General features: G+C 37.4%; 2 protein-coding genes across 3 annotated transcripts in view; one reads left to right on the top strand and one right to left on the bottom strand.

The window, feature by feature from the left end:
* Positions 1-23,016, top strand: LOC127455934 (isocitrate dehydrogenase [NADP], mitochondrial-like). The gene is made up of 11 exons (XM_051724120.1): positions 1-193; positions 5,424-5,515; positions 13,332-13,497; positions 14,066-14,226; positions 14,323-14,466; positions 17,138-17,274; positions 18,753-18,904; positions 19,169-19,281; positions 20,451-20,548; positions 22,364-22,456; positions 22,628-23,016. Exons 1-11 carry the CDS (start codon positions 82-84, stop codon positions 22,710-22,712), a joined length of 1,353 nt encoding a protein of 450 aa, XP_051580080.1. The 5' UTR covers positions 1-81; the 3' UTR covers positions 22,713-23,016.
* The window catches only part of LOC127455933 (zinc finger protein 710-like), a 12,276-nt gene continuing 7,822 nt past the window's right edge, over positions 22,837-27,290 (bottom strand). For both annotated transcript variants that reach the window (XM_051724119.1, XM_051724118.1), the window contains exon 5: positions 22,837-25,119. In XM_051724119.1, coding sequence (XP_051580079.1) covers positions 24,956-25,119 — 164 coding nt within the window. In that variant the 3' untranslated portion in view covers positions 22,837-24,955. The remainder of the gene's footprint in view (positions 25,120-27,290) is intronic.

Below are 27,290 nucleotides of genomic sequence, written 5' to 3' on the forward strand. Positions count from 1 at the left end.
GTACGCTCCAATTCATTCGATCCTTCCTGCGATCGGAGTGAAGTCCGGTAGCAACCTCTAGTGTTTTCGGCGAATAAAAACATGGCAGGTTACTTGAAGGTCCTCAGCTCTCTCACTAGGTCCGCCGCAGCTCTATCCAAAAGCCCCGCCGTTCTCGCTCCAGCTTCTTGTCCGAGTTTGCAACAAAGGAACTGTGAGTTTTTCCACATTCAAAATTGTCTGTAGTCAATAAAGCCTAACTAACCGGTGCTTATATATAGGTTCATACTTAGCCGAGACGATGAGAATTTATATTGAAATCTACTTACACTCCTGCCACATGTATCAAGCTTGTATTGGAAGACGCCGGTTCCGGGCTGTCTTGTCTTTTGAATTAACCGGCTTACAGATATCCACTCTTCCGTTTCTGTTTTGTTTTCTCTTCACGCGCTGTTTTACTAATGCTTGAACAGAACGTTACTTTAGTTATGACGCTGTATGGTGAAGCGGGAATCGCGCGGCCGCAGAAGCAGAAGTAGCGCGCGGGGAGAAGAGGGTCTGCGAGCTGGCGCTCCTTTGTTCCTCTGTAGGATGATGCCTTTTAAAGGGCGAACATTACTCGATAATTTAGTTTTGTCTAATCTAGTTCGATTAAAACACCACCGCCGTTTGAAAGGCATATACAGCCTTAATAACACCGTTACACGTTTGTACAAATTGAAGGCGTTGTAAGAGTGAAGGTTGAGTGTATTTTTGGCGTGTGAATCGCACAAATGGAGGATTGGTTTCGTGAAACCATTTGCGTGAAAAACTGTATGCCATTTACTGTAAAGATATATCCGAATCGCTTGTTGAGATAAAAAGGATTTAGTAACCGGTTATCTTAAGTGTTAGGTTGGGTTTTATTTGCATTTTTCTTTTGCAGCGTTGTAAAATAATTCCAAGGTCAGCCGGCCCAGTTAGGACGCTTTATCGTTGACTGAATGCAAATCATATTCATAACTATAGATGAAAATGACCAGCAACAGGCATATTCTTTAGACACGTTGTTTAAAATCTTTTTTTGTGAATTTGATATTTGACTACCATACTCGAGTACATCATTTTCACCCTAGCAGCCTGTCATATGGCCTATATGTTACGGAGCACAAACTACTGATAAAGTTGAAGTAACGTTAGGACTTACTGATGCAGTTGGGTTATCTTAGAATCATGCTTCTAAGACGTTGAAACCTACATGGGACAGTTGAAGGGCAGAACTTTGACTTCACCCACATCTGTCTTTAGTGTCAAGCCCTGTTAGGTTGTCCTTTGTGTTAGGTAATCGGTTGTCATGGAGGTTTGTTTAATGTTGGTGGTTTACTGGGGTTGCAACAAGGCCTTTATGTCCTCCAGGTCACCTTTACTTTTTACCCTGAACTGGTTAGTCCTAATTGGCTACATTAAGTACTAGCACATCAGAAGGATTCAAAGCAATGGAAGAATAACAGTACAACCTTCTGCTTTTATGGCATGTCACATTAGAATTTGTAATGACAAGTCTATTATTGTTGTTGATGAGGCTTTGGCACCAGACGGTTAAGGTAGCATCTCTGTACCCTAATGCGGTTTAAGTTATTATGGGTATTTCCGTTAGGTCTAATATAGGTGAAATGTCACCACAGTTTATTCAGTGCATAGTGTATGGCGTTGTCTTACATTTCTGATTGACTTTACTGACATAAATTGTGGAAGAAAGCCAGGCCACTTGCATGTTCACTCGCATTAAAGTCACAAGGTTGTATTTGACTCTGCCAAAAGGTTTTATGAGTTGTAATGAGAGCAGAGATTACGCACATTGAGAACTAATGGTGTTTGTCTAATCCTTTATTTTGATATTTTCTAAACTGTCAATTATTCATTCCTGTATTGTTGTGTTTTTATAGTATGATATTCATATTCTATGGATGAAATTTTTGTCCTTGAAGTATTGAGTAATCTTTTCCTATTTCGAGAAATGTTTGAACAACTGCTGTTACGAAGTTGGTTGTTAGTTTCACCAGTTTAATCATGGGTACCTTCGTGGTGCAGCATTTTGGTGAAATATACAATTCAGTACTCTTTCTCTCTGGTTTGCTCTTGGGCTGCTTTTGTAGGTCATTAGTAGAGAAGAGAGTATAAAAACACTAGCCCAAATTATTTTGTTAGGACTCCAATGACGTGCTTTCCCTTATGGCTTGAGCTTCAAGTGCATAGCACAAGTGGACACTTTTGTCTGCAAATGTCCTTGACAATTCAAAATCATGGGGTCATGCGAGAATGATTGCTTGTATTTGATATACTGACCAAGCATTTTTTGTAGAGCAGTGGTCATGTGACCATAAGCCTATTTATACATTATTATCCTTAACACCAACTAGTCGAGTATAGTCTTTCAAACCACCAACCAACTAGTATTATGAAAATTGGTAGTTTTGCACATCTCTAAAAAAATAGATGATATGGCACAGAAATTAATGTGAAGAGAATTGTGCAGTGTGTAAAAGTAAAGTAAAAATAAATGAGTAAAGTGGTGATTTGCAACTTAGAAGCTCACTGCATATGAAGCATATCATTTGAAGGAAATTATGCTGTTCATATGCAGTTGCTGGTTAGAATAACACTAGTAATTTGAGTCATTCTTAAAATAAATGTGCAATAAAACCACAAAATACATTTTTTTTATTTTTTAAAAACAGTATTTGACTCACACTGGATTTAAACATGAAGCCTTTGTTTGACTTTGCCATTTCATTGATGCAGAGCCAATTTTACAATGGATAGAATTTCTTAGAAATTCTGAGAAAGCTTGAAGTTGCTGCTGTCCAACATGGCATGTTAGCTCATGCCTTGAAACTCAGCATAAATACATAGTTCATTGCAGCATTTATTCCCTATGCAGATGTCTGTTTAGACCTTGCAGTTGTTAGAAATAGGGCACTGAAGCATTCTTACATAATCCTGTTCGCCTGTTTTTTTTTTGTTTTTTGCCTGCTTTCCCGAGTGCTTATGACAAGTGATTCTTTTCCACACTGTTCTCTGTTTATGTAATTTCTGTTCCTGATCTCAGTCAGGTTTCGTACCAAAGGCCTTACCCATAATGCACTTTGGTTGACATGCTGTGCTGAGTCTCTACATGAAAGATGGATTTTTTCTGGCTCTTTGTTTAGTGTTAGGATTTATTTGGTTAGGTTATGTCTTGAATTTACAGAAAATAAAAAGCTGTCCTTTGGAATTGTCTCCGTTGATATCTAGCCAAGTATTTGAGTTAGTTTGTGTGTTGCATAAACATTTTAAAACATTACTTTAATCTGTAGTCTATGTGATTACATGTAATGCTACAATAGAACTTTATTGAAATGTTCACATGGTGTGAAGTTTGACTTTATGGACCTCGCCTGACCTATGGCTGCTGAATCTGAAAATGTACTGTAATTTGACAGTTTTGCATTAGTGGAGTTATACGATCAATTTGTTACCCATGATGCTTATAAAGGTCATACCAAGCTTTATTGACAGCATTTAGACTTTTATGAACTCAATTTTATTGGTTCCGACTGCAGCCTTTCTGGCTTTGCCGATTGTTAGATAAAGCAGTCCTCTAGCAAGAGCAGGAACTTGGCAAGTGGAACAGAAAGTCACTTGATTCCCTCCATTGCTCCCCCTCCATCTCCAACTTTGTTCCCTGGTGTGATAGTGGGAGAGTGAGATGGCCTCTCCTTCATTGCTGTAGTGTGAAGCAATAGCATAAAAAGGGGTATGAAACACTCAAGGAAGACTTTTTGTTCATGAAATTGAACAGGAAGTACAGAAATGGAATAGTCAGTTGTATGGTGTAAACCATACAAAACCTATTCAGCATGAAAAAAAACTTTGTTAAATATCAACATTTAGCCCAACTTCAACATATAATGTGGTCAGGTGTTTTGTGCTAAAGATTTGTGCTAACTTCCACCACTAAATAAAACCACCCCTTCTCTTCATAGTTCCACCCACCAAAAACAAACTCAAACATGCACAATGACTGAAAGAAAGCTCTTCAAATTCTTCTGATTAGTTTAGCTATAGTGTCCTGCAATCATATTATTATTTTTTGATTACAGAGCCTAAGGCTGCCACCGAGACAGTTTTGATTTCTCTGGACATTTCGACCATGTTGTATGCTTACTGCATCTTTAAATGTATAGTTCACTCAAAAATGAAAATTCTGTCATATTTTACTTATCCTCATGGTGTTTTAAACCTGTATGACTTTTAAAAAATTACAAATATTGCAGAACACTTTTATTTTTTAAATAATAAATTGTATTTAATTTGTATTTAAATACTAATGTACAATGTAGCATTTATGTTACATTTCAGGTAGTTTCTCAACAAAACCATTGCAAACCGTAATGCTTCAGAAGACTTGGAATTTAATGTACGAGGCTACGAGCCGCATGGACTACTTTTATGACACTTTTGGTGCTTTTTTATGCTTTAAACTGGGTCACTATCAACTACCATTGTATTGAAAAGACAAACCAGGATATTCATTATTTTTTCCATTTGTGTTCTTCATAAGAAAGTCATACGGATGTGGAATGTCATGAGGGTGAGTAAATTATGACAGATCATTCGTTTTTGGGTGAACTATTCCTTTAAGAATAACCTCAGAATTTGAAATTGGTTTCATTCGATCTTAAAGTGTCATTGTGTTCATCTCAACCAGCTCCCTATTTCATGAATCAGTATATCATGAACACAAATTCTGGCACTGGTAAGGGTGTTCATCCACTAAGCATTTGGACATTTTTTACTTAATCTTCTGCGACATGATTAGGAACTCGCACATTTTAAATATGGCTGGTATTAATCAACAACATCGCTGTATAAATGACACTGTTGTGCATTTTGTTGTAGAAATTCAAACGCACAGTGTCATGAAATATAAATGACACATAAAGAAATAAAAATATAAAGGGAGTGTATTTTTAACCTTCTTCTAACAACTCTAGTATTTCAAAGATTGTTTTCCTTTCATGGTCATTATGGATGAAATACATTACAAACATCTCTTTTAACGATAAAATAAGGCTTTGACTTAATAGTTTTATACTTCTCATCTGCTAATGACTCGCAGGACTTCAGAAGACATGACGTTTCCATTAAGGGAACATAGGGAGCAAAAGTTTTAGTGCACTGGAACGATTTTGCGAATGGGACAGCCCTAGAAATGGCCCACTCCTTGATCAGTGCCCTGACTACTGAACTAGGGAGCTGATTGAGATGCACCCGTTATCATTCTCCCCTTTCCAGGTGTCCCATGAGTGAGCTTAATTATGTGGCCTGTTGTTCAGGTCCAAGCCTGAAAGAAGAACTGGCTTGTGGAATGATTTATTCAAATGCAGTAGAAGCACAAATTGTTTTTATGTTTTAATTGACAGATGCTGATAAGCGCATCAAGGTGGCACAGCCGGTGGTGGAGATGGACGGAGATGAGATGACCAGGATCATCTGGGAGTTCATCAAAGAAAAGGTGCTTAAACACCCAAGCGTGTGAGTGAGAGAACGAGGGGGAGGAGGGGAAGCAGACTCTGTCTGGTCTATTTTTAAATCTGTGACCCACACACATACACAGAATGCGGGATAGGAAGATGTAGAGGGCAAAGGAAAAAGGGAGAAACAGGAAAGTGAGAAATCTAGACAGGCACAGATAGAGAATGAATATTGGGTTAGACAAGAGTAGAAAGACAAAGGAGTGGGAATGTGATGGCATTTCTTGGGAGAATTAAATAGGTGAGGAAAAGGTGGAGGAGTGATTGGCATTTTATGCAGATGTCCCTTGAAAGAGACATACAGAAAAATTTACTGGGAGAGTGTTTGCATGTGAAGCCGGGGAGATTACGGCCACATCACGAAGGGGGCAGGGCCAGTGTGAGGTCATTCTCACTGACCAGCCATCTGTCCCCTGAGACACAGCAGATGGTGGTGATGACGTTTCATGAGCTGAAATTATTCTGCCAGTTCTCTGGAGAATCAGAATGGGCTCATTATTTATAGCCCCAACAACACAACGCCGTTAATCCAAAGGTTATAATAACTACAGTATTTAGGTACAAACAGAATTTAAGTGACAGCACTAAGGATGTGTCACAAAGTTAACCACTGACTAGTTAACTAGTTTATTTAGATTTTGTTTTCTCATATACATTATTGCTTTAATTTGCATGCTGACTATGTGCTGTGCTTTTGCTGTTTGACCGTTTGCACAGTAAAACCCTCTTAGAAGAGTTGCCCCTTTAAGTTTATTCCCCTTTAAAGTACCACTGCTTCAGCCATGCGCTTCTAGATGGACATCTTTTGGCCACATCATCACATCCTGCACTTTTTTTGAGCATCACTTGACGAGTGTTGCATTAAGATGGTTTCTGTTCAATTTCATTGTCCTCAGTCTAACTGTTTTTGAATGCAAGACTGTGTCTTATGAAAATGCCCCCTTAAAGGAATAGTTCACCCAAAAATGAAAATTTGCTGATAGTTTACTCACCCTCAGGCCATCCAAGATGTATCTGAGTTTCTTTCTTCATCAAAACAGAATTTAAGATTTTCAGGATTTCAATGCAAGTGAATGTACTCCATTTTTTGACAGTCCAAAATGCATATTTAGGGTGCATCAAAATAATCCACACGACTCCAGTTGACAAATAAAGTTCTTCTGAACCCAAACGATTGATTATTTTTAGAAAGAAAACAATACTTATATACTTTTTAACTACAAATGTTTGCTTTTGAGGGATGACCTAAGCTTGTTGGTAAGGTCACGCGTCACATGGAGGAGGCAGGAAGCGCATCATTGTTTACAAGAGAAATTTGCACAGACCACAGACCAAGCGCCGTTCACAAACCAAAACAGTCCAAAGCCATTTCAAAACAATATAAAATAAAATGAAAAATAATTTCCAAATAATAATAATTTAAAAAAAAATTACTGCAGTAAATAACCATCCTTTATTTCGGAGCAATGCCATTGCATTATCTACTTGTGCTTTTTCTTTAGCAGGAATATATAGGCTATATGACTGTCAGGAATTCAAGCCACACAAGTTGTAGTTAGTGAAACCAAGTGCGAGAGCATTTACTGAGATTCACAGGATTTACAGGCATGGCTCGACAATAAGGACTGCCCTATGGCCCGGGGCCAGTGTGAGAGAGATTCGGGCCAGTTGCTAGAACTGTCACTTGCCCGATCGGGCCAGTGCTGCATTTATAACATTAGTGCAAGAAAACAACAAGCGAGAGAGCACAAAAATTATATGCCGCGAACAAAGTCTTCTAACCGATGAGCAAGCGCGATTCTATTTAGCTCGCAAAGATGAGCAAGCGCATAATATACTGGACGTGCCAAGGCACGGTCGCGTGCAGACACTGAGCGTACTCTCCTAATACTGTCCTCGCTCATTTCCAAGTGTCTTAGCAGCAGCTATTACCAATGTGTAGAAAATAGAAGGGAAAAAACCCCACTTAATGAATTTCGTAGCGGGATTGCACGTCTTGCGCAACATTTTAAGTATCCCCGCACATTCCGTGTTCACAGTGTATGAAATCCCCATATTTTTTCACATGTTGGTGAAAAGCAGTAATCCACACGTTGCAACACAAGAAATCAACAGTTTCTTTCTATAGGAATGAAAATCCATGTCTCTCCATGCATATGTCTCATTATCATCTCTCTCCTTGCAGCGTAGACTGTTTAACATGCATGTGCTCTCGTAAAGGTACAGAGCGCTAGTTTTGTTCCCACTGTAAAAAAACAAACACATTTTCTCTCATTAATTCGCCTTTAGAGATGAAGCACCAAATGAGATGGAATAAACTTTGTTAAACCCCAGTTATACATGTGTCTGGAAATCACAAGCTGCTCAGTATCCAAAATGTAAGTATAGATTTAATTAGGTGATGTTTCAAAACGTAAACATTAATTCGACATGATAATGGTGTTTGATATGAAAAGAAGCAAAATCACTATGGCTATTAGGCTATTATTATCAGAGCTGTTCAGCTGCAGGGTGAAGATGAATATTCAAAACAGTCTACTTCATATCATCCTCATGAAACTCCAGTTACATTTCTCATTTCTGGACCGTACAGGTGTTTTTGTGCTTTGTGCATCAGTCTGTGTTGGTCTTTAGGTTGTCTGATTTTATGTTATATACACATTCTTAATTCACAGATTAGGCCTAATATCTCCCTAATATATATTACATGTCACAACCTATTTGGTAGCAAGTCTCTTCTCAGGGATTCATGTGTTTATTACATTCAGACAATAATCACATCTTTAACTAGTGATTAAATCTTTGATCCAGTGTGCAAATACACTACACATGGCCAAAAGCTGCATGACAGCATGACTAAATGGGTGAACGAAAACACATCATCTCCTCCACAGAACTCTTCACTTAAAAACTCATGTGTAAATGGCAGGACGGCTGAGGTTAATATGACGTATTTATGAATTTATATCTGTAAAGCGCATATATGGGATTACATAAGGCATAAATCATATCTTGCAAATTATAAGTGTGATTCAATTTTGTGGGACATTGCCTTAAAAACATAATATATATAAAAAAATATTTATCTTCGGACACATTTTTAAAGCCATGATGGTAAAAACAGCTATTTATCATTTTTGTATTGGGGCCAGTGAAAATTTTGGCAGGGCCAGTAAAAATCTGAAGCACTGGCCCGACCAGGCCAGTAGAAAAAAATCCTTAGCGTTGAGCCCTGACAGGGATTACACAGTGAGATCAATGGACAGGTGATATCACAGAAGACAAGCTTCACAATCTAAAGAAGAGGTAACAGGCAAAACAACAGGGTAAGCACTAAACAGATAACGACGAAAATCAAGAGCAAATACAGACAGGTAATTAAACACTGTGAGTCCTTTGTGTGAGACTTGACAGGGGCATGAAGGTGAGTTATTTATGCAGGCAGTGATGAGCGAGTGAACTGAGTGCAGGTGCGCTGAATTAGAAATCAGGTGATGAGGAACGGAGCGCTGAGGGAGGCGTGACTGACAAAGTTTTCACACATACCTGAGTTCGCTGGAAAAACAGCACAGGCACAGCCGATGAATTCAGATATCGACCCTTTGTTTCTTTCGATGGTCTGAAATCCTCAGGGGTAAAATGTTCAATGCACACCCTCCAATATTTGAGAGAATGTAGGGGTGTACTGTTATCCAGGTTCAGCACGATAAGCCAGAGCTTGCATTTTCTTTGGGGTTTCTGAAGGTTGAAGCATCCAGGATACACACACCAAATGACCATTTTGAACAATAGACTTATACAAATACAAATCTACAGCAAAGACAATTAAACTTTTGTACAGCTGACCTTCACTTGTAAACAATTTCCCGCTTCCTGTCTCCTCCTCCACGTGACGCATGACCTTACCAATGAGCTTACGTCATCTCTCTCATGAGGGCGCGTCACAGAGATGTATGGAAGTGAACATTTGTAGTTGAAAAGTCTATAAGTATTGTTTTGTTTCTAAAAATAATCGATCGTTTGGGTTCAGAAGAACTTTATTTGTCGACTGTAGTTGTGTGGATTCTTTTGATGGACCCTAAATATGCATTTTGGACTGTCAAAAAATGGAGTACATTCACTTGCGTTGTTTAGAGGAGGAGGCCTGAAATGAAATCCTAAAAATCTTAAATTCTGTTTTGATGAAGAAAGAAACTCAGATACATTTTGGATGGCCTGAGGGTGAGTAAATTATCAGCAAATTTTAATTTTTGGGTGAACTATTCCTTTAAGGCCTTTTCGCACCAAACACGACGCGATTATGAGAGGCGAATCACGGACGAATGACCCTTTCCCATTGAAAGTGAAGTGAATGTTCGCCGTTAGCACATTCATGCCTTTACAATCCACAATATTCCTGAGTCCCATGATGCTTTACGGGCGATGCGGGTGGAACTTCCAGTTAAGCATAAACAATCGTTATGTTATGTACTAACGCAGCATTAAAAATGACAGAAACTTAAGAACATATGATCACAGAATTATAGCGAGGCAATATTGTTCTTCCTCACCTACCTGTTAATGATTATGGGTTTCAGGATGATGGCCAAATATCGCAAATAGAAGCATTTTAGTTATTTTGTGTCTTTATCCATGAGCAGACTAACCTGATAAGCTATGTAGCCTATTAGCACCTTCACAGCTGTAAAGTTGGACATGTTTTGAGAACTGTTGATAATTATGTTTATTTTAAAGCATATATTGAGTCTGGTCAGAACCTGAAGAGTTTGTTGTACCGAGATTATGTACTTACTGCAGATAAAGGGGAGGTCCAGACAGCAGGATGCCCGTATATTGCAGGACTCAGGTGATGATACTGTCACACTGCTGTTTTTCAGATAAAATACAATTACTTTGCAGGAGATGAATGTGTAGTAAGCTCAATCTAGCTTTATAATTGTCAATTTACATACTTAATCTCCACATCTAAATGCTATAACCTACATGAAATGTTTTAGTGTTGACTGAACAACTGATCCTGTTGATAGATTAAATATATTGTTCTTGAGTAAGAAATAACGATGTCTTAGCAGTCACACAATAAACTGTACCGTACAAAAAGAACTACGTGCAATACAAATAAACATATTTATTTGGACATACAATATAAACTTTGTACACAAGTTCAATGTTCTCTTTAAAGCAACTTTAAAACAGTATGTATTATTAAAAGCACTGTACAAATCATTTTAAATGATACTGAATTAATGTCCACACTGTTTTCCAAATCACCTTTTTCCCTTAAGGGAAGACATGCACACTTTGCAAAGGCACTCAAAAGAAAGTGAATTGCAGGCAGGAAAAATGCAGGAAAGAGGAAATCATAATACAATTAATTTAAAATATGATAAAACATCTCATTACTGTTCATGTCTCATCTAATAATTATGGTCTTCCACTGTTGAATTTATCCATTTAGCATCGCAGCATGAAAACAGTTGAAAACATTGTCTCTACTCACAGACTGTTCAGGTAAAACATTGTTCTTTTTTATACTTGGTAATAATGCCATTTCAAAACACATGAAGCATTCACAAAGGCCAATGCTGTATAGAAGTGAACAAACTCTCAAAATGTCTAATGAACTTTCAGCACGTTCACACACCTATTAGAACAATAATTCTACCGTTTATGTAACTCATTGTGCTCCGTTTCTGGATGTCTATCATAGCTGGACCGTAATGGTGGATAATACAAGTAATCCCCGCTGTTGACTTCTTGCCAATAAAGTGAAAACTTTAATTTCAAAAAAATATTCCAAGATTTTTCAAACAGATGTTCCTACGTCAATCCTTCTGTTGGCAGCTGATGGAAGCAGCAGCATCAGGGACTGGAGCGCTTTGCTTTGCGAGTGGTTTCTGATCATAACATTGCTCTTTTAGATAAAACTTTAGTTTCACTTGATTATTGGAATAACTATTAACAGCACACATTGTCCGGGGAATTTTAAAGACATCTTACAACATTTAAAAAGCAAGCATCTAACCGCATGTCACGCAAGAAAGCAGTGACCGACTACACACAAAATGCCAACCAGTCGCACTTCTGCTAGCTAACTGGAAAATCTGCCCACCTTGCGAAATACAGTGGACTCGTTGAGAATATTGTGGATAGGTGGTGCTAATTGACCAGCAATTTTACCCCGGAACAGTAAGTGGCTCAACGCGCCATTGAGCTGGTCCGCCCTCCACCCATCACCGGGTGAGAAGAAGAAATAACCATTTGACAAGTTTGCAAAACAAACAAGAAAAGCAAACGATTTTGTAGCAAGCAGATCGAAAAATTTAAATGCATTTCTCTACCAGCTGAAGCAGCATTGATGTGTGTTGTTGATTTGCTCAACGAGAAAGAACACTTTTGAGACACTAAACAAAATATTTCAGTTCATGTGCCGGACAAGTTGACTGACAGTATTATTATGTATACACAGACTGAGGAGTGATTAGAAAGAATCAAGTGTAAAAAAAATGGTAAAAACATCTTATCATTTGGAACAACACTGATTATATGCAACTGCCACACATTCTGTTTATACTTGTGTTAAGAGCATTTGTTTAAAATCACGGTGTAATGCACACTCATATAATGACTTTTAAAACAAATGTTTGTCTGTATCTTATTGCCATGTACATCTACTTGTGTTATTTTTGCTGAAAAACCCTGCGTGTTACTAATTAAACGTGATAAAATTTAAACGCTCCAAGAGTGCAAGCAATAAAACGCAGATCTCACCCAACAAAACCCATCTTCAGTCTGACCCATAATTAGATACTTTAATTCTGCTAACGTCTATTAAAAATAGCACAGCTATATCAATTTTGTTTTTGGCATTCAAAGGCACAGAGTGCACTGCAAGTCACAGCATTAATATTATTAATATTTGATGAAGAAAAACACTTATGATCTGTAAAGTTGTTTATTAAAAAAGTGATACAAAGGGAAAGATGGCATGTTATGTATTATATTAGATAAAGATTTAATGCAAAGGCCAAACAATGCAGCAATACGGAATAAATTATGAAGACAATCCACATAAGATCAGAGAGTTTTTAACAGGGATGTAAGGCAGTGATGCAGCAATATAGTTTACATGTTAAGAGAACCCATATGAGAAAAAAAAAAAACGTTACAGGTTTGAAGGCATTTAATGCAAATGAGGTACACATCCTCTCTGCTCGAGTTACTTCTGTGTTTAATGTTGTTGGTCAAAAAAGCTTTTTGTGCTTTAGTGCCATAAGTTGCTCTGGTTCTGGTAACTTCAACAGCTTCTGACACATGATCTAAAGCTTATATATTATTGGTCAGGGGTCGGTGATCGCAGCGAGAAATCGCGCCGAACGTTCGTGTTTGGTGTGCAAAGGCCTTTAGAAATGCATACAATTGTTTAGGTGACAGAATTTTGTCTAATTATACAGGATTTCCTTAAGACCAGTTAGTTGACTAGTTCAGACAACCCACCAGTTAGTGCGTCTAGATGGCACATAGCATAATTTAAAAGTTATAAAAAAAAGTTTTTAAGTAAAAAGTAACATGACATTTAAAAACATTTTAATAATTATATTCTTTTAAAATATCTATCAGGTTTCCTCACTTTAAGATAAGGTAAAATAAATTGGAAGAGTAAGGATGTAAGGAAAGTAAGGATGCATTTCAAATGCTTAAGACAGTGGAAACTGGAGGGCCAAAAATCAGAAACCATACATCTCTTATTTATGAAAATGACACTCTTTACACTTAACACGGAACTGTTCTGCCCAGCTCATTCTGAACAATGTGGATGTGGAGCTGAAGTACTTTGACCTGGGTCTTCCTTACCGTGACCAGACCGATGACCAAGTCACAATTGACTCTGCTTTAGCCACCCTGAAATACCACGTTGCTGTGAAATGCGCCACCATCACACCTGACGAAGCTAGGGTCGAAGGTACAGCACACCTCAAACTCTTTTCCCTCTTTAAAATGTAATATACGTTTATTTACTTTTTTGGTATGGTATTTGTATTAGTGACAGACTGACATTTTGGCCAGGCTTTACTCGGACGATATTTGACCATTTCAAGATTATCAGCATTGGGCGATAACTAAGAACCCATTGGTTGATTAATAGTCAATATAATGATGCACATTTTTTTTTTTTTTTTTTTCAAGCATTTTGATGAATTTAGTAAATGTGGTTAAGTGTTCATTTTACACTTGTTCACATTTCACACTTGAGTTCCACAATTTTGTGTTGCTTTCATTAAATTGTGTTTTACATATTGGTATTATCACCCTGCTCTCTAAATATCTGCATCTGCCATTTAAAAATCCATATCCGCTGACCACTCATTTGTATGACATCTTTTGCTTGAGTAACCATACGTGAACTGTTTTAATGTAGATTTTCTTAAACGTAAGGACTTAGACTTTGATATTACACAATGCCTGGGTCAATGCTTTAATCATGACTACATGATAATAAAAAAAATGTCATGATCATTTGCACTTGACAGAATTCAATCTGAAGAAAATGTGGAAGAGTCCCAATGGAACCATCAGGAACATCCTAGGTGGCACTGTCTTCCGTGAGCCAATTATCTGCAAGAACATTCCCAGACTTGTACCTGGCTGGACGCAGCCCATCACAATTGGAAGACATGCTTTCGGTGACCAGGTCTGCATTTCTTGGATGCCCTAGATGTTTTTTTTAACTGGATTTTCAAAGTGTTCTTGCTTCCTGTGACCTGCAATCCTCTTTGTTACTTTACAGTACAAAGCAACAGACTTTGTTGTTGACCAGCCCGGCAAATTCAAGATGATTTTCTCTCCAGCCGATGGAAGCAAAAGCAAGGAGTGGGAGGTGTACGATTTCCCTGGTGGTGGCTGTGGAATGGGCATGTACAACACTGATGAGGTAAGCAAGTATGCATATAATAAATTTTTAATGCTGATACCTTCAATAATCTCTGGGGGGGAAAAAGCTTAGTGCATTTACATGCACTTTAAACGTTCTACTTCAGTCACACTAAGGGCATCTTCAGACCTGTTGCTTGTTTGATTTGTTCCAAAACAGGTGCTAAAATTGTTACAATGCTGCATTTTCTTCTTGGTTCAGTTCTCTTTCACAAGGCAACATTTCAAAACGGACCAAAACTGTGTCAATAAAAGTCACATGTGAGCAAATTGTCCCCTTATTGGTCGGAATGCTTGTGCGCTGTTCCGGAATTTAGCACATCCATTGATGTACTGGTTAAAATGATATACCTGTTAAAATTTGTCTACTGTTAAAAATTTTCGAGTGTTGTTTATGTCATGCTTATGCAAAGCATTGATATCTAATATCTAAGGGTCCAAAATTAACACCCGTCAAGTGCCAAATATTTTCTATTTGGCTGGTGAAATTCACAGTGTCACACGCCGTTCTGGCGGGTGCTTTTTCCTTTCTATCAGTTTGTGTCAGCTTGTAAAATAATGTAATATTCCAGATTCGTCCTCAACGGGGCTCTGTAGGCCTACAGCCAGTAAGGTTGCTTTACATACAGTGTCTCATTAGTTAGTACCGCTGTTCATCGATAGTCTCAGTTAGCTTTAAATTTAGAAGCAAGATAATGGTAATGTTTGGGAGCGTTAATGCCATTGGGGTGAAGGGAAGACCACTCCAGTGGATGTGCGAGTAAGTTTTAATAACCCACCACCACACATACAAACGCTCTGGTAATGATTGCATAATACAGGAACCGAACGATTTTCATGACGTTCAGTTTTGTTAACGGTACTTGAACATACATTCTTCCGGCGATGCTGACAGAAAACAGGAATAAAGTACTCAGTGTTTCCTGTACTACCATTAAGTTCTTTTAATCACCAACTACAGCGCTACCAGTGTTGTCCAATTTCCAAATGAATGACTCTATGAGCCGGCTCTTTTTTGTGAATCAAAGAATCAATTGGAGCTGACTGAATTAACTCACTCCAAATAAACCAAGAACTGTTACTGTGTTATGTGTAGGCTCAGGAGACTCATGGGTGTTACTTACTAATTGTTCATATGAAATCATGTAGTTTCAAATACAAATTTAGTTTTGTTGTAATAAGTAAATAATCTGAAAAATAATTCTAAATGGACTAACTGGTGATTAAAAAATGCATAAAATACCATTAATTTAAAAAGCAGTTCAATTTTAAACATGCGTACAGTATTTTTTATTTGTCTCATGTCTGTAAAATCCACTTGTAAAATGCAACAAAAAAAGAATTAAATAAAAAATTTGCCGGTTAGAAATCTGACTGGATAGTAATTGTTTTTTTATCTACTAGCAACCTTGGCTGATGGGCTAAAAAGTAAATTTCGAATCCTGACCGAGATCCTTTCACAGCGTGTTGAGAATATAACTTTGGTTTGACTCATTTTGTGTAATGTGTGTCCAAACACGAGATCCACACAATCCATTTATCATTGAATAATGTCTCTTTTAATACCCTTTCTGTTATTTTCAGTTGTTGATTTAAAAACAACAAAAGTAGTACTATTTATTTATAATCACACGTAGCACAGATGAGGTAAAGAAGCCATTCAATGTAATATATGCAATTTCAAGATGTCATATTTATTAATGGAGAACATAGAATTTGTACATAAAGAGCTAAAATGTGCCAAAAGGATGAAAAACTAATGATAAAATAACATTTGTAAAAATCTATATTTTCATAATGTACCAAGTTAGAAGGTCCCCTGTATAATTAAGAGCATTAGCTGAGAGAGAATTCCTTTCATATGTAAGCAAAATGGACATTATAACTGAAGTATGCCCAAATAAATCGGAATCATATCTAATCGAAACTCATTTAGAGCTTATGAATCAGAATCGAATCAGGAAATCTTTATCAATACCTGTTTTAGCTTGATTATAACTGCACATTTAAGCATAACTGATTCTTTCACCCCAAGTGTATCTGATTGATGTGGTTATCACTCTGAATATTTCTTCCTGAATTTCAGCTTGAAAGCAATATTAAAATGAGCCTAAAACCTTTGGTTACCTGCATATCTGCAGGTACCTTCTTATTTTGCGCTGGAAACTAGGCAAACAGATGTGAGAATGTAATGTATCTTTCTGTTAATGAGATTATACCGTGGTGATCTATTTTGAAGGTGTAAAAATAACACCTTAATTTAGAGATATTTTTAGAATGTCTCATGTATTCTGAGTTTGTATAATTAAGCCCTTTTGACTTATATTTTTGGCTCCTCACTTGGTCAAGGGAATGCTTTATTTGGGTTTATAACAGAAGAGGCGTCTGCCTCCAAGTGGCTCCAGAAGAACTGGAGGTGGAGGTGGAGGTGGTGGGCTGTTTTCCTCCTCAAAAGAGATTGTCTGAATGAAGTGTCTGTTCATTTTAGTGTGCCAGTTGGTGGTGCTGATATTCATTTTTATACTATTTCCACTTCACATTTGGAGTGATTTTCACCTTTTGGAAATGCACAGCCAGCCTATTTTCAATCATAGCTGAATTCCCCATTGTGAAAGTGGTTAGTAAATTTTTCCTGCTCGTCTGACTGTCTGTCTGTCGTCTTTCTCCAACAGTCCATCACTGGTTTCGCACACAGCTGCTTCCAGTATGCCATCCAGAAGAAATGGCCTCTCTACATGAGCACCAAGAACACCATCCTAAAGGCTTACGATGGCCGATTCAAGGACATTTTCCAGGACATCTTTGAGAAGTGAGATTCTCGGTGTCTTTGGCACCTTTTCTATTTACATACTCATAAACAGGAAACATTGTGTGTGTTTCCATGTGCATGTGTTGCTGTGTAATTACACTGCCTGGTAAAAAAAAAAAAAAAAAAGTCGCATACTCTAATATTTCGTTGGACCGCCTTTAACATTTATTACGGCGTGCATTTGTCGTGGCATTGTTTCGACAACTTTATACAATGTCACAACATTTATTTCCATCCAGAGTGTCATTCAGTTTTGGCTGAGATCTTGTATTGATGACGGGAGAGTCGAACCACTCCGTAAAGTCTTCTCCAGCACATCCCAAAGAATTTCAATGGGGTTAAGGTCAGGACTCTTTGGTGGCCAATTCATGTGTGAATATGATTCCTCATGCTCCCTGAACCATTCTTTCACAATTTGAGCCCGATGAATCTTGGCATTGTCATCCTGGAATATGCCCGTACCATCAGGGAAGAAAAAATACATTGATGGGATAACCTGGTCATTCAGTTCATTCAGGTACCCAGCTGACTTCATTTTATTGCCACATAATATTGCTGAGCCTAGACTGACCAACTGAAGCATCCCCAGATCATAACACTTCCTCCAGAGACTTGTACAGTGGGCAGTATGCACGACGGGTGCATCGCTTAATGCGCTTCCTTTCTTACCCTGACACACCCATTGCATTGGAATAGGGTATAAATCTGGACTCATCAGACCACATGACCTTTTTCCATGGCTCCACAGTCAATAGCAAATTGCTCCTAGCAAATTGAAGTCATTTTTTCTGATTAGCCTCACTAACAAGTGGCTTTCTTGTGGGCACACAGCTGTTTAGTCCCAATCCTGTAAATTCTTGTCGCATTGTGCATGTGGAAATGCTCTTACTTTCACTATTGAACATAGCCGTGAGTTCTACTGTCGTTTTTTTTTTTTTTTTTTTTTTTTTTAAATTTTTTTATATATAAGAGTTTTAGTGATCTCCGATCACGATCATTCAAGATTTTTTTCCGACCACATTTCTTTCACGAAGCTGACGGTTCACCACTATCCTTCCAGGTTTTAATAATGCATTGGACAGTTCTTAACCCAATTCCAGTGATTTCAGCAATTTTCTTAGTTGTTTTCTTTGCTTGATGCAGGCCAATAATTTTCCCCTTCTGAAACACAGTTACATCTTTTTCATGACCACGGGATATGTCTTCTGACATGGTTGTTTAAGAAATGAGAAGCATCAGTTAGGGTTAAAAGAATAGTTGCCAGTTGAAACATATTAATCACTGCAAAAATTATCCAATCATAGGCTCTTAAGTATCTGCTTATTTAAATCCAATTTTTTTTTTTTTGGCCAGGCAGTGTATGTGATGAGTGCTTTGAAATGCTGTCAAAGTGGTGACATGTGAAACTATATTTTTCTTAGATATTAAGTTCAATACAAAATAACAACATTCTCTGTCTCTTCGTGTTTCTTGGGAAGAAACTACAAGCCAGAGTTTGACAAGCTGAAGATCTGGTATGAGCACAGGCTTATCGATGATATGGTAGCTCAAGTGTTGAAGTCATCGGGTGCCTTTGTGTGGGCCTGCAAGAACTATGATGGAGATGTGCAGTCTGACATTCTTGCTCAGGGTAAAATAATTATCTGAATCATAGACAGAAATCTGTTTTGTAATACAGTTTTAGCACCTAGAGAGAGACCCTCGAGTGTTAATCATGCCTTAAAGTTTGGACGATCATATTTGGTCAGAGTTTAAGGCAGAACAGAGGAAAGTGGTATCTCTGACTTTAACAATGTTAAGTGCGCATGAAGCAGAGAGCAGGAGGAGGATATTTGAAACAATACTTTGGCTGCACCATATGTATCCGCTTAAAATTTGTTGAATGATTCCACAGGTTTCGGTTCTCTGGGGCTGATGACATCAGTGCTGGTGTGTCCTGATGGAAAGACCATTGAGGCTGAGGCCGCTCATGGCACAGTAACTAGGCATTACCGTGAGCACCAGAAGGTTTGTATATTTCAATGTGTTGTGCTTTAAACCTTATCCAGCATCAAACTAGAGATTGAGGTTTGAAAAAGAAAGCTCACTCTAGTTTTTTTTTTTATTAAATAAAATATAAAACATTAAATAAAGTACCCATGATATTGCACAACTGTTTTTTAGATGCCTTCTGCCATCTTGTGGTGAGACAAATAATGACAGCTTTTAAAATAAGCGTTTGGACCTTGATTTGCATTGGCTGACTTTCAGGGCTCTTAGATTCTGGTTTAGAAGCACTTATGCCCCAAATTAAGGGCTTTTTTTTTTTTGGACTAGAATGTTAATTTTAAAAACTGGAACATCACAATATGTCATTACTTATGCACAAGCTAGCATAAAAAATATGTATTAAGAATTTTCAAACACACTTAATGCATTACCTAATGCAAAGCACATTAGACACCTTTGCTGATAAACCTTTCAATATGAATATTTTCTGATAACCTAGCAGGTGGCACTAAACAAAAGCATTCAAATTTGAATTGATAATTTATTAAAGGGATAGTTCACCCAGACCTTTCATGCTCAATATTAAAGTCCTTTTTTACCATAAATCTCCGCTTTTTACTTTCACATTCTGAAAGTGAATGCGGAGAAAAAGGATAGAAATATTGATCTGTTTTGCAGTGATTGCATCGCTTCAGAAGATATAAATTAAACCACTGGAATTGTATGGATTACTTTTATGCTGCCTTTATGTGATTTTTGGAGCTTCATAGGTCTGGTCATCATTCACTTGCATTGAAAGGACCTACAGAGCTGAGATATTCTTTAAAAATCTTAGTTTGTGTTCTGCAAAAAAAAAAAATAAAGTCATACACCTCTGGGATGGCATGAAACAGAGTAAATGATGATTTTTGGGTGAACTATCCCTTGAATCAAACGTTCTGAGCTGCTAAATGTTGCAAAGTGTAACAATGATTATCAATGTTATTAAAATATTGTTAACTCCTTTAATGCTCTCTCTCTCTCTCTCTCTCTCTCTATATATATATATATACACCCAATAATTTACCATATATACACATTAATTTGACTCTCAAATTAATACAGACACACTGTAGAGCCCTGAACTTGATATCAAGAATTATTAAGAGACATTATAATGATGATTTTTATTTTACGTCACTGTGCAGGGCAGGCCAACTAGCACTAACCCCATTGCCAGCATCTTCGCTTGGACCAGAGGACTGGAGCACCGTGGAAAACTTGATGGAAACCCAGACCTGATCAAGTAAGCTAATTTATTACTGCCATTGTACATATGCGGTCACCTGTACTCAGGGTTTTTCCTGCATAGAGAATTATGAGGTGGCCACCTCTGTCATATTTCGTGCCGCCACCGACTGTCAGGGTAACGATAGTGTTTGCCCTAAACTTCGACATTGTTTGCCACTGCTGTGAAATTAAACTACTATAAAAAAATCTCCATAGAGCCAGCAGAACTAAGGCAATAGCCCTCCATTAAGTTTAACAACAAGCAAGCTAATCAGGTGTTGACTCAAAATAGCGTCGTGCAGGGTCGAAAATGCCCTCAAAATTCAATATTTGAATTGCTCCTGTTTGAGTTGTTTTTTTATATTGATAACATAACATAGTCAATCCTCTGTGGTCACCGGAGGCGCCGGCGTTATCACCTGACTTTTTCCCTGATAACAGCAGAAAGAAATACTCCATCATTTTTGGTCGTACAGGTAAGAGTAAGACATCATTCGAAACTATAAAGGGTTTACTTTTATTTGTGTACACTCACAATAACAGCAAAATGTTGTGGTTTTGTAAAATAAAGAAATCATTACAGGATGCGCTTTCTGCCGTCTCGGTCTCTGTGAACTTCTGTCTGGAGCGCGTCAAGAAAATGAACCGAAACTCAGCGTATACTTGCCTCGCAGACATGAGAAATACTGTATGTCTATAGAAAGCTTGAATTGTCCAAATAATAAATCGAAAACAAATATTCTCTGATTGTGTAATCTGTATTAAACCAACGAGAGGTACATTCTTTCCCGTTTGAGGTCATTATCCTTTTTGGAAGAAGACATGCTGTGAATTTACCTCAGAAGAGGAGCGTGATCCGATACGGCCTTTCTAACACAAAAAGTGTCTCACAAAAGTTAATTTTGTGAGCGAAAACTGGAGTCTACATGATCTATTATGTGTTTCATGGCCTTATTTCAGTGATTAAAAATGACTAACCACGCATAATCTTGATTTTCTCAAAAATGCAAACATGTACATCTCATGTTTGGAGGCTCTTATGTTACAACACTGCTGAGAAAGTGATGCAATTTATTTATTCATTTTGTTAATTATTTACGCTTGACATGATGACTACAATCATGTCAACTGTATCTGGGAAAAATTTTGTATTGTTTTCTCAAAGCAAGTTATGGCATTTGGAACCAAGTTAGCCTTTTTGATCAAAAGTCCAAAAAACTCTCCAAACAAGTGATCTGAGGGTTTTACTGAACCTAAGAACTACTTACATTTGTAAATGCCACAATAAACCAGAAACATAATTACATAGAATAAGTAACAAGTAATAAGATCCAGCACTGTTTCAGTTGTGCGCATGGTAAATCAAGACCTGTCAATCTAAGCGATCAGTCCAATCCAAGCTGTAAAACAGTGGCCGATTGGTCTCTACACATACCACCCACATACCTGAGATCAGAGATGATCTTATTATCGGTTTAAGAGGTTAATCAAGTTTGCTGTTTGTTAACTATAAATGAACACTTTAGATGTTATATTGTATTTAATTAATGTTGAACAGGTTAGCTTTTTTAAATAAATATGCTATAAGTTGATAATTGTCATTTTCTTCAATCATCTAATTATTAGAACACCTAAAATATGTTGCTTGTAAGTGTTTGCTTCAGCCAGTGGAAGGCATGGTACCAGTGTATGTGTACACATGATCAGGATGGTACCACCTCTGCCTCATTTTGAGCCAGGAAAAACCCTGGTACTATGCGAACAGGATTGTGTGAGGGTGTTTTATGCATACAGAAGTACAACTGTTAATCATTGTCTTGTTTCTCTGCAGGTTCTCTCAAACTCTAGAGAGGGTGTGTGTAGAGACTGTGGAGAGTGGCGTGATGACTAAGGATCTGGCTGGGTGCATTCATGGTCTCCCCAAGTAAGTCAGCAAATTATTCAGAGCATATGAAAAAAAAATATATCCAAGTGGAATGTCTTTGACCTCCATTAAGGGATTAGCCCTAATGATAGCCTCTGCTGACATCAATTGTGATGTTTTCCCTCGCTTATGCCTTTGATGTCATTAACATTTGTCTTATTATGACCACAGCTGTAAGCTAAACGAGCATTACGTCAACACCACAGACTTCCTGGATGCCATCAAGACCAATCTGGACAAGGCTCTGGGCAAATGAAGGACAATGGGCCTGGACACAGCAGAGAGTGTCTGTCTTTTTGTACCTCATTTTTAACTTAAAGGTCATATTTACAAATGTAATGTTTGGAGGAGTTATAAAAGGAGTTATACAAATATAGTGATGTCATAGCTGTTCTGTTAGCTAATCCTGCTGATGGGATCCACCATCTCTCCCCACAACTTCAGGGTTCTATTTTTGGTAGAAGTACTGTATGTCAGATACTGTATAATACAATAGGGGGAAAAAAAAAAAGTTCAAGGGCCATTTCAGAAACCCTCTATTAAATCCCTTGACACCTGAAGCCTGGTTCTTGTGTTGTTTATCCACACAATAGCAGTCCACGGTTTTAAAGGCAAATAAATGTATTAATTTACAATAATGTTCATAGCACAATGGTAAACAGACATTTATCATCATATTCACATTAGTGTTAAATAAAAGATATATACAAACCTAAAACAACTGCCTAGCTTAGACTAAAAGCCCAAAATGCAAGGATACAACACTACAAAATCCACAATCTTTTTTTCTCATGTTACACATTAAAGTTTTGAGTTGCCTACTGTAGCTAGTTTGTACTGTGTCAGTGTGAAGGTAAGCAGAGAGAGAAATGGTGAATACATGGTGAATTTCCCCAATCATTCTCTGCTGGGTCTCGGGACCTGTCACTTGTCGGCAGACTGTCGTTCATCACTTCTGAGCTCCGTGCAGGAATGATGGATGAGACACTCTCTTGCACACACAAGGGCAGTTAATATTTTTGTCCAGTGTTTTTAGGGCATCCTCTTCAAATTCAACCAGTACTGGTGATTTTGGGAAAGATGCAGTACACGTTACAAGGTTTTCTATCCAAAGAGATTGAAATTGATTATGTTTGGAATAAGATCGTTTAAGCAACACCAAAAAATAATTAAGCTAGATCTCCATATTTAAAAATGAAATGGATTTAGCCCACAGTTAGCAAGTAGTAAATAACAGACTGCGAACTAAAGTGATGATCATAAAAAACACAGGATTTCAGATTTGGTGAAATATTTAACAGCTTTTTGTCTGACACATGGGCTCTGTGAAATGGGACTCTTTAAAGGGACAATCTTAGTTTGTATTACTTAATTCATCAAAGTAAAGAAAGATATATCATTTAGACATAATGGACCAAAATGTAATTAAATCCATGGCTAAGCTACAATATCCTTCTTAAATTGAAATAACATATTCCCATCTGGAACACTGACTCTTAAAATCTATGTATTTACACTTGTGAAAGCCAAGAAATAACATTAAACAATAAATATTATTTGCAATCATTATGGAAAAACAAAGCACTATGTCCAGAAGGCCACAGAGTTATCAAATACCATGGACTGGCCCACATAAAAAAATAAAAAGGCCCATTGTGAACCACAAATACCTATGCTCATCAAAAACAACAAATAGGAGAGGAAGAATCTGAACAAAAGACACAGCATGTGTAAAGACAATTAAAACAATGTTGGGGAAGTTAAAATGTAATGAGAACTATTTGCACTTTGTAAGCTTTGGTTAAGTCCTGTAAATGGTTACTACCTTGCTGGACAATAAAACCACCAACAAGATCAATGTTCTATAATATCAAAAGCCACATCAAAATCTTGGTGTCTCCATGTTGAAATGAGCTGTGGATCGTCTGTATAGATTTAAGTGCTTCCTCTGTACATATTTTTTTACTGTACCACTGACTCTGAGATTATCTGATTTTAAAGGAATAGTTCACCCAAAAATTAAAATTCTATCTTTTTCTCACCCTGTAATGTTTGTTTCAAACCTGTATGACTGACTTTCTTTCATGGAATACAAAAGGAAATGTTAAACAATATGTTAACCTCAGTCACCATTCACCTTTTTCATCTTTTTTCATCTCTTCCTGAGTTCCACAAAGACAAAGTCATAGGGGTTTGGAAAAGCATGAGGGAGACTAAATGAGGACAGATGTTGTATTTTTGGGTGAACTATCCCTTTAAGAATTGTACTCAGTGACAAGTAAAACTTCTGTTTAGCACCTATACAAATTGTCCTCTATTCTTCAGGATGGGCCCTAAAGTAAAATTACAATTTTGTTAAAATGAAGCTGCTGTCACTCGTTTTACAGAGACAAAATAGCTTCCAGTGCACATCCATTCATGATGGCTATTTCCTCAGTGGCTCATGTCAGAACCTAGAGTACTAAGAAATGTCCATATCTTAGTGTTTCAGTCAGCCACTTAAGCCGTGTTGTAGCGTGCAGCCAACTTGGTGTAGTTGTAGTAGCTCATTTTGGCCATTTTGGCCAAGTCTTGTGTGTTGTTGTTGGCTAGATTTTCCCTCTCACTGTAATCAAAGCTCTCCTCCTTGTAATCTTCCTGACCCTCTGCATCAGGCAGGATGTCTGTGGAAGGATATGGAGACAAACATAAATCCACCCTGGCCATTAACATCATCAGCTTCGACACTTTACTCTATCTTTTGATTATGCATGATACACGTTAATTCAAGTTTGGGTTAAACAATACTTTTCTCTAAGAATGTGAACACATACAAAAATCCCAGAATCAGTCCATTTTATATCACAACTCTTGTTTTTTTTATTTACGCTACAATGAAAAGATACTTGAGCCAGTATTTGATTGCCATGCTGCCATAACCCTTTGGAGAACCTTAAGGCACCCTTTCAAACAGGACTCTACGGAGCTTACAAAGTTGAACCCATAAGTTTCTGCAAGAACTCTTAAGACTGTCAATGGTTCCTCCAGTAACCCCAATATAAAGGAAAGGCTTCGAGAAACCTAAATATATATTAAAAGGTATGAGTATGCAATCGGATATTTGAGGCACCCTAAAAAGGGAGCCTTGATGTTCTCCAAATGGTTCCAACATTGTGGCAGTCTTCACTTTTACAGTGTAGTTAGCAAACTAATGGGGCTTTTCCACTGCACGGTACAGCTTGACTCGACTCTGCTCGCTTTTTGGGGGTTTTCCACTGTGGATAGTACCTGGTACCTGGTACTTTTTTTAGTACCACCTCGGTTGAGGTTCCAAGCAAGCCGAGCCGATACTAAATGTGACGTCAAAACCCTGCAGATCACTGATTGGTCAGAGAGAATTGTCACTACCAACGTCACTGGATTTGCGACACGGGACATCAACCTGTTGGTTTTAAAGTTAGCAACAGCGATAACAATATAATTTGTTCACGCGACTTTTGAATTGTAAAAAGAAATGGCTGTGCGCAAAACCACAGCGTGGTCAATAAACGAGGTGCAGATGTTCCTCTCGTTAGCGACGAATGAAACGACGCGAAACGAAAAAGTCTTTCAGGAAGTGTCTCAGCTACTGGCTGCACACGGCTACCACTGGACCTACACTGTAAAATCGAATTAGTTGACCTTACTTAGATTTTTCAAGGCAATCAGTTTGCATGCTTTTTCTAAGTAAACATACTTATTTGGCTCAAATAAACTGAACATCATTTAAGTAATGTTAACTAGTTACAAGTAAGTTTAACTCATCTGTGATTAAAGTACTGTTGCTTTGATTTAATTACTTAAATTGGGTTATAACATGTCTTTTACGGAAAGATATGAGGGATAAGGGAAATTATGACTAGACTCTAAGTTAGCCATATGGCACACTGGACTGTACTCAGTACTTCATAGTGCACATAAATCTGCCCTTTGTAAAGTACAGTTGAGTAAAGAAGAATGGCTTAAACTAAACAGGCTCCAATTTCACCAGAAGTAACACTTATCACCCTCATGGTGACTTACCAAAAATCTCAATTATCAACCAGCTACAACAAAACAACAACTATAGTCATAAGAATTAAAACTAAATACATTTTTAAATAAAAAACTATTATTTTACTACATAAGTTCCCTTGTTTTGACCAAACAAACATAATTTATTCAAGCACAAGGGTTTATGGGTATTCCACACAACCGCAATTTTGTACTTGGTAATTTTAAGTTAATAGTACTCAAAGCCAAATTTTAAAGAACTTAAGTATTTGAGTTATGATTCCAAAATGTGACATTTCAAGTAATGTTTAATTAGAACCACTTAAATGTTTTTATTAATGACAACTTTAGGATTTAGAGAGTAACTGTAACTTAATTTAAACTAGTAAGAATAGTAAAAATTTAAGATTAAGTTGAGTAAACTATTTTTTATAATTTGAGATTACTATTAGTGTTTACAGTGTACCAAAAAGTAAAAAAAAAAAAAAAAAAACTTAAGTGACTACAGAACCATCAAGGACCACAACAGCCGGAGTGGTTCAAACAAGAAAGTGTAAGTGGTTCAACCAAATGGACGCTATCTATGGCAATATGGCGAGCAATGGGAGGGAGAGTGCCCTGGACTCGGTGTTGTGGGAGTCCATGATGGAGGATAGTAAGATTTGTTACGTTAACTCTATATTCTGCTTGAAAGCTTCACTTTATTTAGCTGACCAGCTACTGGAAAGCTTGCTTCTAAAACAACCAGGCCAATTTAACTGTTACACTTGTGTCAAATCAGCATGCAACAACTGCTTTATGCAGCACAATGAGCTAGTAGCTA

Source organism: Myxocyprinus asiaticus, chromosome 18 (genome assembly GCF_019703515.2).
Source record: "Myxocyprinus asiaticus isolate MX2 ecotype Aquarium Trade chromosome 18, UBuf_Myxa_2, whole genome shotgun sequence".
Lineage (NCBI taxonomy): Eukaryota > Metazoa > Chordata > Actinopteri > Cypriniformes > Catostomidae > Myxocyprinus > Myxocyprinus asiaticus.